Below are 15,492 nucleotides of genomic sequence, written 5' to 3'. Positions count from 1 at the left end.
CAATAAGCCTTGAAGGGGCTCTGGCCATTTCTTTCCTTTTAAGATATGCAGGAGCTTGAAGGAAAGTGCCCTGGCCTCTCCTCAAAGGCAGGACTGTATTAAGATTATAGATGGATGAAATCTATCCATTTATAAAAGAACTCTGCATTTGGAAGTGACTTTTTCAGAAACACCAGCCACAAGATACCAAGAAAGGCATCTAAGAACTTACCAAATCCCTAGATATTTCTTCTTTTTGTCTAACAATAAGATCACCTTGGTTTGATTAGAATTCCTGTGGGTAAGGGCATGGAATTAGTGTCTCTAACATATGGGGACACTCTCCCAGTATTGATATTTAAGTGGTAGGACTGCTAACTCTCCTTCCCAACTCCTTATCTCTAAAAGTATAAATATACATATACATTCACATATAAATCTATAGGGTGTGGACTTACGGGGCAAGTCTGCATAGTCCATCAGAAACTCTAACCGTTCAATTGCATCTCTAAGTTGCCTCCTGAGTTTGAACACTGTGACATCACTGGATTTCTTTAAGAATTCAATGAGGAATACCAGCTCCTCGGTGTTGGCAGGAATCTCACTGACTTTATCTGCGATGGTGTTGTACTGATTACAAATGCTACAGAGAGAGAAACAGCTACTATCACCATTATTATCTAAAATCACTTTCTTATAAGATCTATTATGCTAAAGAGGCATCATTCTTATTTGGAGACTAGGAAAATGGTTTCCAACTTTTCTCTACCTGCAAATCTGTGATGGGTAATATTTACATGCACACCATTCTTCAAGAAAAGAAAAACAGTAATAAAGGAAATAATATCTCATGGGTTACTATGTGCCATGCCCCATTCTAATCACTGGATACATATTAGCTCATTTAATGTACCATGGGTAGAATCCAGATTTAGACCAAAACAACACGAACACCACCACCACCACCAATAGTGACTCCTTGAATTTTATGTTGAAGTAGAGCACTAAATTAATTGGTAATCACTACTCTTCACAGTACGTCAGCAAATTTATCCTCATGTGCTGGAGGTAGTTCCTGGATGGCAAAGAGAAACTGACATTCAACCACCGGGACCACTAAATCTAACTGCCTACTTCTCAAACACGAGACTATGAGAAAGGATGCTACTCTAAGGATAATTCGAATATGCTCTAATTTATGCAAAAACCAATGATGAGGGACGCCTGGGTGGCTCAGTTGCTTAAGTGTCTGCCTTCAACTCGGGTCATGATCCCAGGGTCCCCATCGAGCAGGGAGTCTGCTTCTCCCTCTCCTCTGCAGCTCCCCCTCCCTGACTGTGCTCTCTCTCTCACACTCTCTCATTCTCAAATAAATAAAATCTTAAAAAAAAAAGATAATTGTCATCAGTATTTTAATTATAATTAGGAACAAATGATCTGCAATACATCCATGCCTAACACAGAGTGGCCCTCAAGAAATGTTAGCAATAGCTACCACAGTTTTTGTTATTAGTAAATGACCATTACATGTTGACATTCATACATTATAGATAAAAACCACTTCTCTCCGTATTTTCAGTCCTCAATATGCCTTCTTTTTTTTGTTTTGTTTTGTTTTAATTGAAGTATAGTTGACACTCTATATTCCTTCTTCATGTATGGAGACCCCTCCATAGTGAAGCTAATTGTATCAAACTGAAGAAAAAAATGAGTAAAACATCTTTTCAGATGCTGCCAAGATTGTAGAAATGAATTTTCATACAATTTAGAAACTTTCTGCAGAGAAAAATTATCTACTGCACTACGTAGTAGTAGTCTCCACTTCAGAGCTAGATGACATGTCCAGCCTCCTTTGTATTTTTAGTTGGGGATCTTACACATCAGCTTGGGCTACCATAACAAAATATCAACAGAATGGGTGGTCTAAACAACAGAAAATTATTTTCTCACAGCTCTGGAGGCTGGTTAAGGTACCGACTGACTTAGTCCTTGGTGAGGGCTTTCTTCCTGGCTTGCAGACAGTAGCCTTCTCCCTGTTACCTCATGTAGTGGAGGGGGAAAGAGCTCTGGTGTCTCTTCCTCTTCTTTTTTTTTTTTTTTAAAGATTTTATTTATTTATTTGAGACAGAGAGAGAGCACAAGAGGGGGGAGCGAGAGAGGGAGAAGCAGACTCCCTGCTGAGCAGGGAGCCCGATGCGGGACTCGATCCCGGGACTCCAGGATCATGACCTGAGCCGAAGGCAGTTGCTTAACCAACTGAGCCACCCAGGCGCCCTCTTCCTCTTCTTAATAGAGCACCAGTCCTATTGGATTAGGGCCCCATCCTTGTGACCCCATTTAACCTCATTATCTCCTCACAGGCCTTGGCACTAGTACTTTGCTGTAGACCGGATGTGTGTGCACCCCCAAAATTCTCATGTTAAAACCTAATCCCTAATGTAATGGTATTTGGAGGTGGGCTCTGAGAGGTAAATAGGTCATGAGAGCGTCCCCTCATAAAGGGGTTTAGAGCTTTTATAAGAGAGACCCCTCACCCATTGGCAGGAAGCCGGCTCTCAACAGACACCAAGTCTGCTGGAGACTCTATCTTGGACTTCCCAGCCCCCAGAACTGAGAGACACAAATGAACCAATGCTCTGTTGAGAGAAGTGAATTTCTGTTGTTTATAAGCCATTCAGCCTATGGTAGTCTGCTGTAGCATCCCAAACAGACTAAGACAGACTCCAACACATGAATTTTGAAGGGGGACAGTTCAGTCCCTCGAAGGTATGGTCACATGATTGAGTTGCAGTCAGTGTGAAGCAGGAAGCAGGGATGAGTATCCCTTTCAGGGGCAGCACATAAAACTGTCCTTGCATATCCCTTCATGCTCTTTCCTCCTTCCAACTGTCTAGGATGTCAACACTTAGAATGACCTTGAAAGCTACAGGTTAAAGATGTAAAGTCACCATGTGCTTGAATTTCTGGATGTACCATAGGTCTCCCCCACCAATCTGGAGCTACCCTGAGAAGAAATAAAACTTCTATAGTGTTCAGTCATGACATCTTAAGTCTACTTGTTATAGCATCTTGCCTCGCCTAATACAGGTAGGTCTTCTCAGTCTGATAGACTCTTACCAGATGAGAATCCATTCTTCCTCCCTTTTGTATGAGAATTCAGAGGATAAATGTTATGCGGCTAATAGTTAACAGTTTCTTGCAAAGGCCCAGAAGGGTGGTAGCAAACCCACTACCTATTAAACTCTCTAAAATGTCCCTGATATGGGTCATTGATATCAGGCACCTGACCAACACAACACCTTAACAATATCCAGGGATAAGCTGAAGACAGTAAACATTGCTTTCTACATATACAGATGATGTGATTTAAAATCTAAAAGGCCAGAGTTCCCATAAGCACAGGGCTATTCTCTGGTTTAGGAGATGGCATAAGGGGACCGATAAATCTTGCATCAATCCATGGCCTCTCTCTACCTGTTGTCATTATTTGTGTAAGAGTTCTCACACTGAAGGAAACAAGCAGCTGGACCCCAGGGATAATTTTATGTATCTCTATGCAGGTCCTTGAATTTTTCGTCAATATTTCAGGTCCTTGCTTTAGCAGCCTTAAACCAATGTACCTGTAGTAGGTATGAATGGCATGCCCACTTTCCTACCAATGCACTCAAAGTGCCCTCCCTGCCTTTATGGGCAGAGCACCCCCATTCTAGGGTGCCCCTAGTCACTGGCAACAGGAAGGCACCCCACTCCCAGCAACGGCAGGACAATGCAGTTGCAAGGACAGGGTTTGGGATGAGAAGACTCAAATTCAAACCCACTCACTTAGGCAAGCGAGGTTTTCTTTCTGGGCCTCATTTTCTCCTGCATTCAGTAAGGGATCTTACTTATATCTGTCTTACCTACTCATGGGGTTGTTGAGAAAGTCCAGCAAGTCAGTCTCACCATTTTTAAGGCAGAAAGAAAGAATCTTAGCCACCAACCTGGGGTTTCTGCATCCTTAGAAATCCCTGGGTTCATAAGGAGACCTTTATTTTCACTTATATCTAAAAGGCCTAATTATACACTTATTTTGATGAGGATTGACCAGCCAAGGTACCATGTTGTTTTGATTTGACATGAACAAGTGGACTATTGCTTACAAAATAAGTTTTCTTTGATGCTCAAAATTCCCAAAGAAAGTGTCTTACTAGTTTGAAGTACTTTTACTGTCCTGGTCCCAAAGCTTTATTCTATAGGCAAAGACACTGAAGATCCAGAAGGTAAAGCAAGAGGACACACAGTTAATAAATGGAAGGTCTTAGATTCAAACCCAAAGCTTCTGGCTCCTAAACCAGGAATCCTACCATTTTATCACTCTGTGAGAAAGCTGAGGGTGGTGAGTGCAGTGGTTGAGAGCGAGGACTTTGGGGTCAAAATAAATGAGGTGAAGCCCTGTATGTGCCACCTCCTAAACCCTTGGGAGTCTCAGTTTCTTCATCAACATAATGGAGAGAATAGCAAACAACCTTTTAGGGTTGTTGTAAAGACTTGATTAGATCTATAACGTTCAGAATGCTTACACAGTCTTCAGACTATAACATGTGCTGGAAAAATGGTAGCTTACTATTATCCAAAATTTGCTCATGAGTTTCTGAAATGTATTTTGTAAATTTAAGGTGCTATAAAATGCTAAAATTACATCTATCTGTCTATCTATCTATCTATCTATCTATCTATCTATCTATCTATCTATTTACATCTAATAAGAATAATACAACATATACCACTGTTAGTAGTGGTCATGCTTACTAAATCATCTTAGTCTTTAGTTAAAAGCACTCTGAAAAAGAAAGCTAGAAAGACGTGGATTAATCATTTTGTAACTTTCAAATAGTTACACCATGGCGCTTGGTTCAGTGCTGCACAAAAGACCCAAGTCAGGCTGGTGTCACACGGGCCAGGACTTTTTGAGGCAACTGGAAAGGGAGAAACCATTTTCCCCTCTGGATGGGAACCTGGGAGGATATAAGCCTAGAGCTGCTGGGCCCACAAATGGGACAGTGCCTGTTAGAGAATGAAAGCAAAGTAGAGGGAGAGACACTGCATCCTACCTGCAGTGTTGAGGGCCCGAAGCTAGCAATTCCTGAACTTTTCAACACGTGAGCCCCCAATTCCCTTTTTCACTTTAGCCAGTCTATCTGAGCTTCTATCCCTTAGAACCCAAATTATCATGATTAATATATAGTCACCAGTGAAATGAAGGTACCACATAGAGCTTAAGACTGAATGACAGAATCCTCAGACAGCAGAAGCCTGCACAGGAGTGATTCGGGGCGGGGGCGGGGGGGGGGTGCAGTAAGCACCCTGTGTTTCTGAATATGCGCTAGATGGCTGGGGAGAGGGCCTATGACCTTAGACAGCCAAGCCCACGAGGTGGCATCTCCCTAAAGATGCCTCCAAGAAAGCAAAGCCTGAGGGATAAGAGATGGACAGCTGCAGGATGCTTTCCACCCTCCTGCTCCAAGCCCCACGGTTCACCTTCTGGCCTGAACCTGAATTCCCCACCAACCTCACTCTAGGGCAGAAACAACTTGAGCTAGAAGTTCTGTCTGGTCATTGCTGGAAGGTGCAAGTTCTGACCACGTTTTCATTCTCCCGTTCACGCCAAATACTGTTGTTATCTCTCTGTCCACAATAACAGTACCTGGTATTGGTGTCCCGGTTTACGTCCACTTGGAATTGAATCAGACGGTCTTTAAGATTTTGGGCTCGTTCACAGAGGTCATAATTTAGGGTCATGGTGTCAAGGCAGAACATGGCCAAAGGCACGGTAATGTGCATGGATGCAATTTCATTTCTCCGCTTTTTGATGCTACTGATCCTCTGTAGAAAGGAACACAGTCGGTAGCTTGATTCGCCTTTAGCCAACATGCACTTGCCCCCAGCCTCACCCCCAGCCAACCTAGTCCAATGCTGAGCACAACATATACACTAACAAAATACACGGACTACGTAGTGGATTGTCTGCAGTACGTGTCACCAAGATATGAAATATCAAGTGATATTTCCTACCGTCACAAAATCCTCAATTTCATGATTTTCTTTCAGGAACGCGGTGATGTTTTGTTCTGCCATGTTATCCAATAAGTCATCATACTTTTTGTATACATTTAAGTATCTTCCATAATCGAAGAGCATAAAATCAGACATGCAAATACAGGTCACCAAATCAGATTAGGAAGAGTGGCAAAGGAAGACATAAGATCATAAAAATTAGCCCAAGCCAGCAAAGGGAAATAGAATGTGGCAACAAGTATAGTACTGGGAATTCAGAACTTTGGCTTCAAATTCCAATTTTGCCACCTCCTAGCTGCATGAACTTAGGCAAGATATTTCTCTTTTCCAAAGATCAGTCTGTTTAGTTTTAAGTGGAAATAGTAATACCTCATAGGACTGTTGTAAGGCTTACCTATAATAATGTACATATAAAGCATCTAATACAATGCCTGAAATACAGTGAATATGCAATAAACATTAGTTCCTATCCCTTCTTCCAGCTCTAAAATTCTGTCTAAATTTTAAGATGAAAATTTGGAACTAGCGAACCTAAAAATTTATTGGATAAAATTAAGTTTTCCCTTCTTATCAGATCATGCAAAAATGGCTGGACAGATTTCTCCCAAATTGGAGGATGTATTTGGGATGCTGTGACTTAAAATAAGTTTGAATTAGGGGCGCCTAGCTGGCTTAGTTTGTGGAGCATGTAACTCTGCATCTCAGGATTATGAGTTTCAGCCCCATGTTGGGTGTAGAGATTACTTAAAAATGAAGTCTTTTTAAAAAGTTTGAATTAAAATAAAGATGATATGGGGGCACCTGGCTGGCTCAGTCAGTAGAGCATGCGACTCTTGATCTTGGGGTCATGAGCTCAAGCCCCACGCTGGGCGTGGAGCCTACTTGAAAAAAATAAAAATAATAAATAAAATAATAATAAAATGAAATAAAGATGATAATGGAGTAAGCAGAATTAGTTTTGTGGGGGCCCAGTGGTGATCAGGGGACATTTGGCCACATCTGGGGATGTTTTGGGGTGTAATGACTGCAGGAGGATCCTACCGGCATCTAATGGGTATAGGTCAGGGATGCTGCTAAACATCCTACCATACACAGTAGCTCCTCACAATACAGAGTTTTCTGGTCTAAAATGTTGACAGAGCCACGGTAAAGAAACCCATGTATCCTGGTTTGCCTGGGACAGCCCAGATTTACACTTGTCCCACGGTAGTTGTTAATAAAGCCCTCTTCGCTCTCAAAGTGTCTCAGTTTGGAAGCTGTATTATATGATACCCCTAAACTAGGGACTGCTCACATGAGCAACTGTGAGATATTCTACAGTATGATGATTAAGGAGCATTCAGATAACTTGTCCTCAATCCCCTTTAATTCCTAAATCCAAAAAGCTCTGAAAACAGAAAGCCGCTTCAAAATTCATTTGATGGCAAAAGCTGGCCTAAACCAATGTGAGGCTACTTGGGTGAATATTCATATTGTTCACTATAGAAATATCAACACATTTAATTAAGAGGTGCTTCCTGAGATCTTGCTGAAGCTGCATCATCAGGTATGATATATGCATTACGTGACTTTTCTAAAATCCAGAAATTTCTAAATGCCAAAACCTGTCTGGCCTAACATCTTTCAGATAATGGAGGTGGACCTGTAATTGAATCTGAATTCTGGCTCATTTATTTATTTGCTGTGTAATATTGGGAAAGCTTCCTCATCTGTAAAATGGGGATAAATAGTAATACCTGTGTAAGTATTGGCTATTCTCACTATGTATGTGTTTCTGATGTGTGGGAACAGTGATCGTGTATTTGATGACAAACAAACCAATACCCAAATGGTCAAATTACAACTAAACCAACTTACTTGTGGGGCCCAACTTGATTTTTCCGATACACCTCAAAGGTTTGATCCACAAAATCAGAAACTAGTTTTTCTTCAGTGTTAATGGTTCCAAGAATCAGATTATAGCCTTTCAACTCTGGGAACAGGACAGATTCCACCTAAAGAACAGAAACCACTTTTGATGTCACAAGACTTCAGACACAAGAAGGGAAATGGCACCAAAATGTAAAATCTTTTCAACAAACACATTTCCAGGGATACCAGCTACCTTTTCACTCTTTTTCCTCTTGGATAGTGCCAGAATCACCCTCCTGTTCTCTTTACCTCTATCCTCTCTCCTCTCCCTGGTTTTGGGTTACTCATCTTTCCCTCATCCTTTCAAGTCTCTGGTCCATGGAGAATCCCCTTGGGCCTCCAGTTAGGATGTTAGGTTTCCTTGCTTAAAGTTCACATTCTGAACTTTTCCCACACAGCATAATCATAATTAAATAATGTGTAATGAGCTTATCTGGGTTTGTCATGGGATTAAATACCATGAGGGCGTGGATCGAATCTGACTTCTTCAGTATTGTGAAGGGTCCCACAAGAGCTTGGCACATAGTAAGTGCTCAATAAATACTGTGTGACTGAATGAATATTACAGCAATGCTCCCTGTCCCCCACCCCCATCAGATTTTACTAATGAAAAACTACTAGAGACATGAGTTCTAATTCTGATTCTGCCACTAACTAACCATGCGACCTTAGCTACTTCTCCTCTCTGAACTTCCATTTTCTCATCTGAAGAAAAGGAGAGATACTAGATGCTTCTCTTACCTCAGGGGAAAAAAAAATCTATGGCTTTACAGTCATGAAGTTAGAACAGTTTCTTTTCTGGTAATTCAAGTTCTCTAACTTCTTAATGGCATGTGTGTGTCCCTGAGAAATGTTCTCACTTGCATGACTCATGAAGACGTCCAAGTCCCTGCTGGGGACCCACTGCCCTCCCTGTTAAGAAAGCTGATAGTGATTGGTCTCAGAAAAGACTGTCAGAGGGCTCTACTTGGTGACAACAGTTATATACCATGGATGGGAATGCACTGATTTAGAAAGGGGGAAAAGCTAGTGCGAATAGTCTGTGTCCTTCCTCTTTGGACAATCCGAAGGTTTTTAAGCCAGTGGAGGAACAACTTCTTAGCTGTGGCCATACTGAAGACAGTGGTTGAAAGCAAAGATATGGAGGAACTGGCATTGGTCAAGCGTACAGATGAAATGGTTTAGGGACACACAACTGGTACATCTAGGCCATGCAAGAGATTACATGTGGGGAGCATAAGGGACTGTTTCTTGGGAAGAAGTCTTCAGTTGAAAGAGGAAGTAACACCTTTTATTGCCCTTTAAATGTGGCTGGTAGAGCAGTCTGTAAAACTAAGATGAGATCAATGGTGTCTTTTCCAGATAATCACGGTTACCATCTGCTGATCTCCCTGGCTCTCCGGTCCCTGACTTCCTGGTCTTGTCATCACCCTCAGTGCTTACGCCTGCACACTTCTCCAAGTTTGGGATTTCCCTGGCACTTTGAGCGAGAAAGTTCTCCCATCAGTAGAGAAACTGGCCCAAGTAGCCCCTTTCCACAGAAATGTGTGTGTGTGTGTGTGTGTGTGTGTGTGTGTGAGTATGTATTTCTGATTATGAAAGTAATGCATTGATATGGCTGCTAATGCTAATTTAAATTTTTTTAAAGATTTTATTTATTTATTTGACAAAGAGAGCATGAGAGAGCACAAGCAGGGGGAGCAGCAGATGGAGAGGGAGAAGCAGGCTCCCTGGTGAGTAGGGCGCCCAAGGCGGGGCTTGATCCCAGGACCCTGGGATCATGACCTGAGCTGAAGACAGAGACACTTAACCTACTGAGCCACCCAGGCGCTCCGATTTAAATTTTCCTTATTGCATTTTTAGCTTTAGAAAACCCTTCCTTATTTCACCCCACCTCATTTTATTTATGCCTCTCATTCCCCTCTTTTCATTTCAATCAGTATTACAACATCCATGTTTCAATTTTTTTTGCTAAGACAAGTATTTTCTAATACTTACTTTGGTTTCCTTTAGTAACCTTCTCATAAATAGGCTTCCCTTCTGCACCTTGAAACTGTTATTTTCAAAACCTCATGCTGACATTTTGTCCAACTTTTAAAGTTTATGTTTAGGGGGGTGCCTGGCTGGCTCAGTCGGTGGAGCATGGGACTCTTGATCAAGAGCCAAGATTGTGAGTTCAAGCCCCACGCTGGGTGTAGAGATTACTTAAAAATAAAACCTTAAAAACAAATAAATAAAGGGGTGCCTGGGTGGCTCAGTCGTTTTAAGTCTGCTTCTCCCTCTCCCTCTGCCCCTCCCCCTACTCGTGCTCCCTCCCTCACTTGCTCTCAAATAAATAAAATCTTAAATAAATAAAATAAAATGTATATTTAACCATAAAAAAGGCAGGTCTGGTAGGGGTTGGGGATACTGTCTACCTGTTGCTGTTCTTAGATATTCTTTTTTTTTTTCTTTAAAGATTTTATTTATTTATTTGACAGAGAGAAACACAGCGAGAGAGGGAACACAAGCAGGGGGAGTGGGAGAGGGAGAAGCAGGCTTCCTGCTGAGCAGGCAGCCCGATGTGGGGCTCGATCCCAGCACCCTGGGATCACGACCTGAGCCAAAGGCAGACACTTGAAGACTAAGCCACCCAGGCACCCCTGTTCTTAGATATTCAACCTGAAGGGCTATTCTTTCAACGTTTTAATACCCAGTTCAGAGATAAAATAGTCTGAGGAGTTTGAGGTAGGAGCCAGCGCTGTGGGCATTTCTCGATGGAGAATGTTGAGCGTGGGCTGCTTTTCCACACAGCTTGATAAAGTCCCATTGGCATTCACCTGGGCCTAGTTTTCAACCCAAGGACACACTGTGATCTGTGACTCTATCTTCTTGCCATGACAATCCACTAAATCTACTACCATCCCTGCTCAGTGTTTGCTGGAGCAACCACATGAGCCCTGGGCTCTCCTAGCCCAGCTGCTTGCAAACATTGCTAATCGACAGCAGTGAAAGAGAACTTGAGTGGTATGTACTTTATCTGTCCCCAAGCCCCACACTTATCCTTCCAAATTACAGGGTCTTCTCTTTCATTTCCTTCCTAGGGATATGGATCGTAAGGAGAGTTGCCCACTCTTTCGTCCCCCTCCACACACCCAGTTTTCTTGTTAACCAGGCTTGGTTGGGTTTGAAACCCCAAATTTAGAGTTATCTGGTGAAACTGACTAGAGCATTTGGCCTCATGTGCTGCTCTACATCCCCCAACTCTCATCTTGAGCTCTTAGAATCCTCTAAGTACAAGACTACATCGCACATAGTGCCTGGGGAGGGAGGGGGTGGGGAAGAGGAAGAAGAGAGAGAGAGAGAAAAACATCCCACAGTTCCCTTCCCTATATGGGGCTGGACACTGGTCTTGCCACATCAACCACCCAGAGGGAAATAGAAGATAGATCACAAAAGAATCACACTCATGTGGGTGATCCTGCCCAGCACTAAAAGTCTGCTAAGTGTCTGGAATATGATTAGCAATGCCACCCTGGAAAGGAAACTGGAAGGGGCTTGGACCAGGAAGGAAAGCTTCCATCTTTCCCTTTGGTGCCTTCAGTGGTTAAACAAACAAACAAACATATGGAACTTCAAGAACTAAATTAGATATCGTTTTATGAAGATTCTTGGTGAGTTCATGGCATTGTTCCATCGTGAATCAACCCAAGTTGGATATGGCTTGGGAAACATCTACCGCTTTGAAGTTGGATCATGGCGGGCTGGGGGGAGGGGGGACTCTACTTGCTCACAAAGTAACTTTTTTTTTTTGTAAAGATTTTATTTATTTATTTGATAGAGACATAGTGAGAGAGGGAACACAAGCAGGGGGAGTAGGAGAGGGAGAGGCAGGCTTCCCACTGAGCAGGAAGCCCGATGCGGGGCTCGATCCCAGAACCCTGGGATCATGACCTGAGCCGAAGGCAGGCGCTTAACGACTAAGCCACCCAGGTGCCCCACAAAGTAACTCTTAATGCTCTTATTAAAAGCACAATTCTTGGGACACTTGGGTGGCTCAGTTGGTTAAGCGTCTGACTCTTGATTTTGGCTTAGGTCATGATCTCAGGGTTCTGGGATCAAGCCCCACGTCAGGCTCCATGCTCAGGGGTGAAACTATTTGAGATTTTCTCCCTCTCCCTCTGCCCCTCCCTGGCTTGCACGCTCTCTCTCTCTCTCTCAAATAAATAAATAAATCTTAAAAAAAAAAAAAAAGTAGGGGCGCCTGGGTGGCTCAGTTGGTTAAGCATCTGCCTTCAGCTCAGGTCATGATCTCAGGGTCCTGGGATTGAGCCCCATGTTGGGCTCCCTGCTCAGCAGGGAGTCTGCTTCTCCCTCTGCACTTTTCCCCCTCATGCACTCACTAGCTCTCTCTCAAATAAATAAAATCTTTAAAAAAAATAAAAGCATGATTCTCAAATACATGGACATTTCTTTATGGCCCAAATCTTTCTGGGGTTAAGGGAGGCATACTCCCCTTTACTTTGGTATTTATCTCCCAAAGTAAAACTCCCCTACCTGAATCCTTGTACAAACAGCCATTTTAAATTTATTTTAGTCAATAAGTAAATAAAAGTATAAACAAATGATTAAGTTGATACTATACCTTGGGGATCTCCCTAGAGCTCTTAATAATTTCCAAGAAAGAGTTGTGTATTAACTCCCAGCAGTCATCAAAAGATGGATTAAAGACAATAATGGGTTCACTGACTTCAAGTTTGATCATGATTAGCTGAGGCATGAAGAACTCCATCTCTTGGTAGGGCTCCTCAAAATCATTCCCATCCTTTAGGAGACATTAAGATATGGTGGCTGTCACAAGGTGAGGCCTTCCAGAATCAAAGGAGTGAATTTTACCCATTCACAGTATGACACAAACACCAGAAAAGGAAATGCAGAGTCTCACACACTGTTCATGTTCAAATAAGGGCTAGGTATGGCTTAGCCCACCCTGAGCTCATCCACTCTCCCTTCCCCAAAGCTTTTATTCAGTATGCTTACTTAGCTTAGAAATTCCTGCATTAGTATTTCCAAATCCTTCCTATCCTTCAAAGTTCAGCTCAAAATCACCTCCTCTGGGAAGCCTCCCTGTTCTCCAGCAAGATATAATCTCTTCCACTTCCGAACTTCTAAATTTCCACTTCCTTCATGGTATTTTATCTTTCTCTCTTGCAGAGATGTATATGTACATCTTATCTTCTCTCCTCTAACCTTGAGGGCAGGATCTGTGGCTGAACCCTGTACTTCCTCCAAAATATCCAAGACAACATTTAGCACATAGTCGGTGCTCAACAAAAATTTGTTGACAGAATCCAAAAGTAGAAACAGTTATCTGTATACCTCAAATGGAGCTTGCAATTGAGTGAAAAGTCTATTTTAAACATTCAAAATGTCAACCTTCCTATAATGGAAATATTGGCATGGGGATAGCTACAATTCCCTATCAGGCTAGTAATAGAAGTTACCTCTCATAAACTACAACGCCTAATGAAACTGTCATAGTGTAACTGTACAGTACTTGTCTAAGTCAATGATGTTAGACATTTCCAGATCTGCCTGAGGATGACTGATAAACACTGGTTGAACAGTTATCATGCATCAAATACCCATAAATTTCCCCTTCTTTCAGACATATAAATATTTTACTTTTCCCTTTGTGTGGAATTTTAGAGTGGGATTTGTTCCCACATCTGAGTCTCTTCTGCTTAGCAAAGTAGATGATTATAGTGACATCTATAGATTGGTTCTTGCTAGAAAGCTAACATCACAGCCTAAATTCAGCAACATTGGCTTCTACATTTTTTTGAGCAAAAGGTCAATTGTTCATCTTTACTTCATTTGGAAAAATACTTAGAATTTAACCTTTTATAACCAGGCAATTTTATATTTCTATTACTCTTTCTTTTTTAAGGTAAAATGTGCATGTGGTATAAAATCCAAATGAATCTTCCTTAATCCTCAGGCTATCTGAGTTTAGGGGATACTATGAGGTTTTGAAAACCAGGACTCTGTGCTTTTAGCTTTTATTTTGACTTCACTGAAGTAGTTTCATGCAGAAAGTTATTAATTAGGTCAACAAAGCCTTTTGTTTTTAGGAATGCCCCTTTCAAAGACCAAAGAACAAAAAGTCAACATCTGCAACGATACACACAACACTCCCTAAATATCAAGCCAAAGATTTATAATAAAACTTTTTCAACTCCTTCCTTTAACAGAGAGGATCAAAAAGTGACCTGTTTCTCTCCTATAAGGGGCATGAATTCCATTTTACTCCATCTTTCTTTAAATATTTTTAACAATTTCCCCACTTATGGAGAACTTGGTCAGTTTAGCAGTAATTATCTCAGGAAAGCGTGCTGTGATTCACAGAAATCATTTTCATGAGCTAATAATGACCTGATGTGTGTGGCAATCAAGAATCTTTTTATTTTTTATCCTTGGCTCACAGCTGAGAACCTGCGTGATGGAATTCTGATTGTCTCAGTTGTTTCCCCTCAAATGGGCCTACTGATGGTCCCCTACATACCTTGTGTATCATGAAAAAGGAGACGAGGTCCTCGAGAGACTTAATGACCAAGTCCCTCAGCTGGAGTGACATGAAGGAAGCAACAGAAGCAAAATATTCCTCAATGTTACGAGAGGAGTCATAGTCACTCTTGGGAGCAAAATGGACCCACCGCTCCTTCTGCGAAATGAAAAGCTGGGCACAGGTGGGGATCCACCTGTAAAGACAGGAAGGCACCCAAGTAAGAAGCCCTTCTGAGCTCGGAGAAGTCCAATCAGACATTCCCCACTCTCTGTGACCAGGCAGATCTAAGCAGCTTTCCAAATTGGTATTTTCATATCCCTGGCTACCTCACCTGCCAACATCCCTTTCCTGGGAAGAAAGTAGTAAGATTTGAATTGATAGACTACTCTTCCATTAGCAATACCCAATTACACAAGGGATGCTGGTGGTGTGTCCTGCTCCAAGAGTCTCTACTTTCTTCACTATAATCAGAGATTGTGGTGAAGGGGCAATAAGGAACTGGAATGTTCTGTCCAACCTCTCTCCCTGGCAAATGCCTGGCCTCTGTTCAGACTTTATAGGGGGAAAGAGAGAAAGAGGAGAAACAGAAGAAAACGTAAGAAGAGAAACTCCAGTATGACAGTAGCTGCTCAGAAGTTGGGACTAGAAATAAGAAAAGCAAAACAAGAAATGGAGGCCTCCTTGTTCTTTCTTCCTACTTCCCCCAATTTCTAATTCCCATTGGGAACCACTGGCCTTTTCATCCTATCATATCTCTTTTCCGATTTCTAGAAAAGTATTCCTCTAACAACCAGAAAAGTACTAGGAACAGCCATAGTTGTAAAGAAAATAACTAGGATATTTATTGAGCAGCTACTATGTGCCAGTGGTTGTGTATACATGGTCTCAGATAATAAAAACCCATTGGTAGGTATTATCACCATCATTTTACATCAGGGGATTTCTCTTGCTCTGGACACAGTCCTGCATGCATTTGCAAAAGAAAAAGGAATCATCTAAGT

General features: G+C 41.9%; 1 protein-coding gene across 1 annotated transcript in view; it reads right to left on the bottom strand.

Annotated features, from left to right (window-relative positions):
* Positions 1-15,492, bottom strand: part of DNAH3 (dynein axonemal heavy chain 3) — a 162,820-nt gene that overhangs the window by 131,164 nt on the left and 16,164 nt on the right. The window contains exons 9-14 of the mRNA XM_078074713.1: positions 14,489-14,684; positions 12,569-12,748; positions 7,891-8,027; positions 6,031-6,136; positions 5,663-5,841; positions 438-622 (exon numbers count right to left, since the gene is read on the bottom strand). Coding sequence (XP_077930839.1) covers positions 438-622; positions 5,663-5,841; positions 6,031-6,136; positions 7,891-8,027; positions 12,569-12,748; positions 14,489-14,684 — 983 coding nt within the window. The remainder of the gene's footprint in view (positions 1-437; positions 623-5,662; positions 5,842-6,030; positions 6,137-7,890; positions 8,028-12,568; positions 12,749-14,488; positions 14,685-15,492) is intronic.

This window comes from Halichoerus grypus, chromosome 6, assembly GCF_964656455.1.
Source record: "Halichoerus grypus chromosome 6, mHalGry1.hap1.1, whole genome shotgun sequence".
NCBI lineage: Eukaryota > Metazoa > Chordata > Mammalia > Carnivora > Phocidae > Halichoerus > Halichoerus grypus.
The sequence above is the reverse complement of the archived record's forward strand: the minus strand, read 5'-3'. Positions and strand labels throughout refer to the sequence as shown.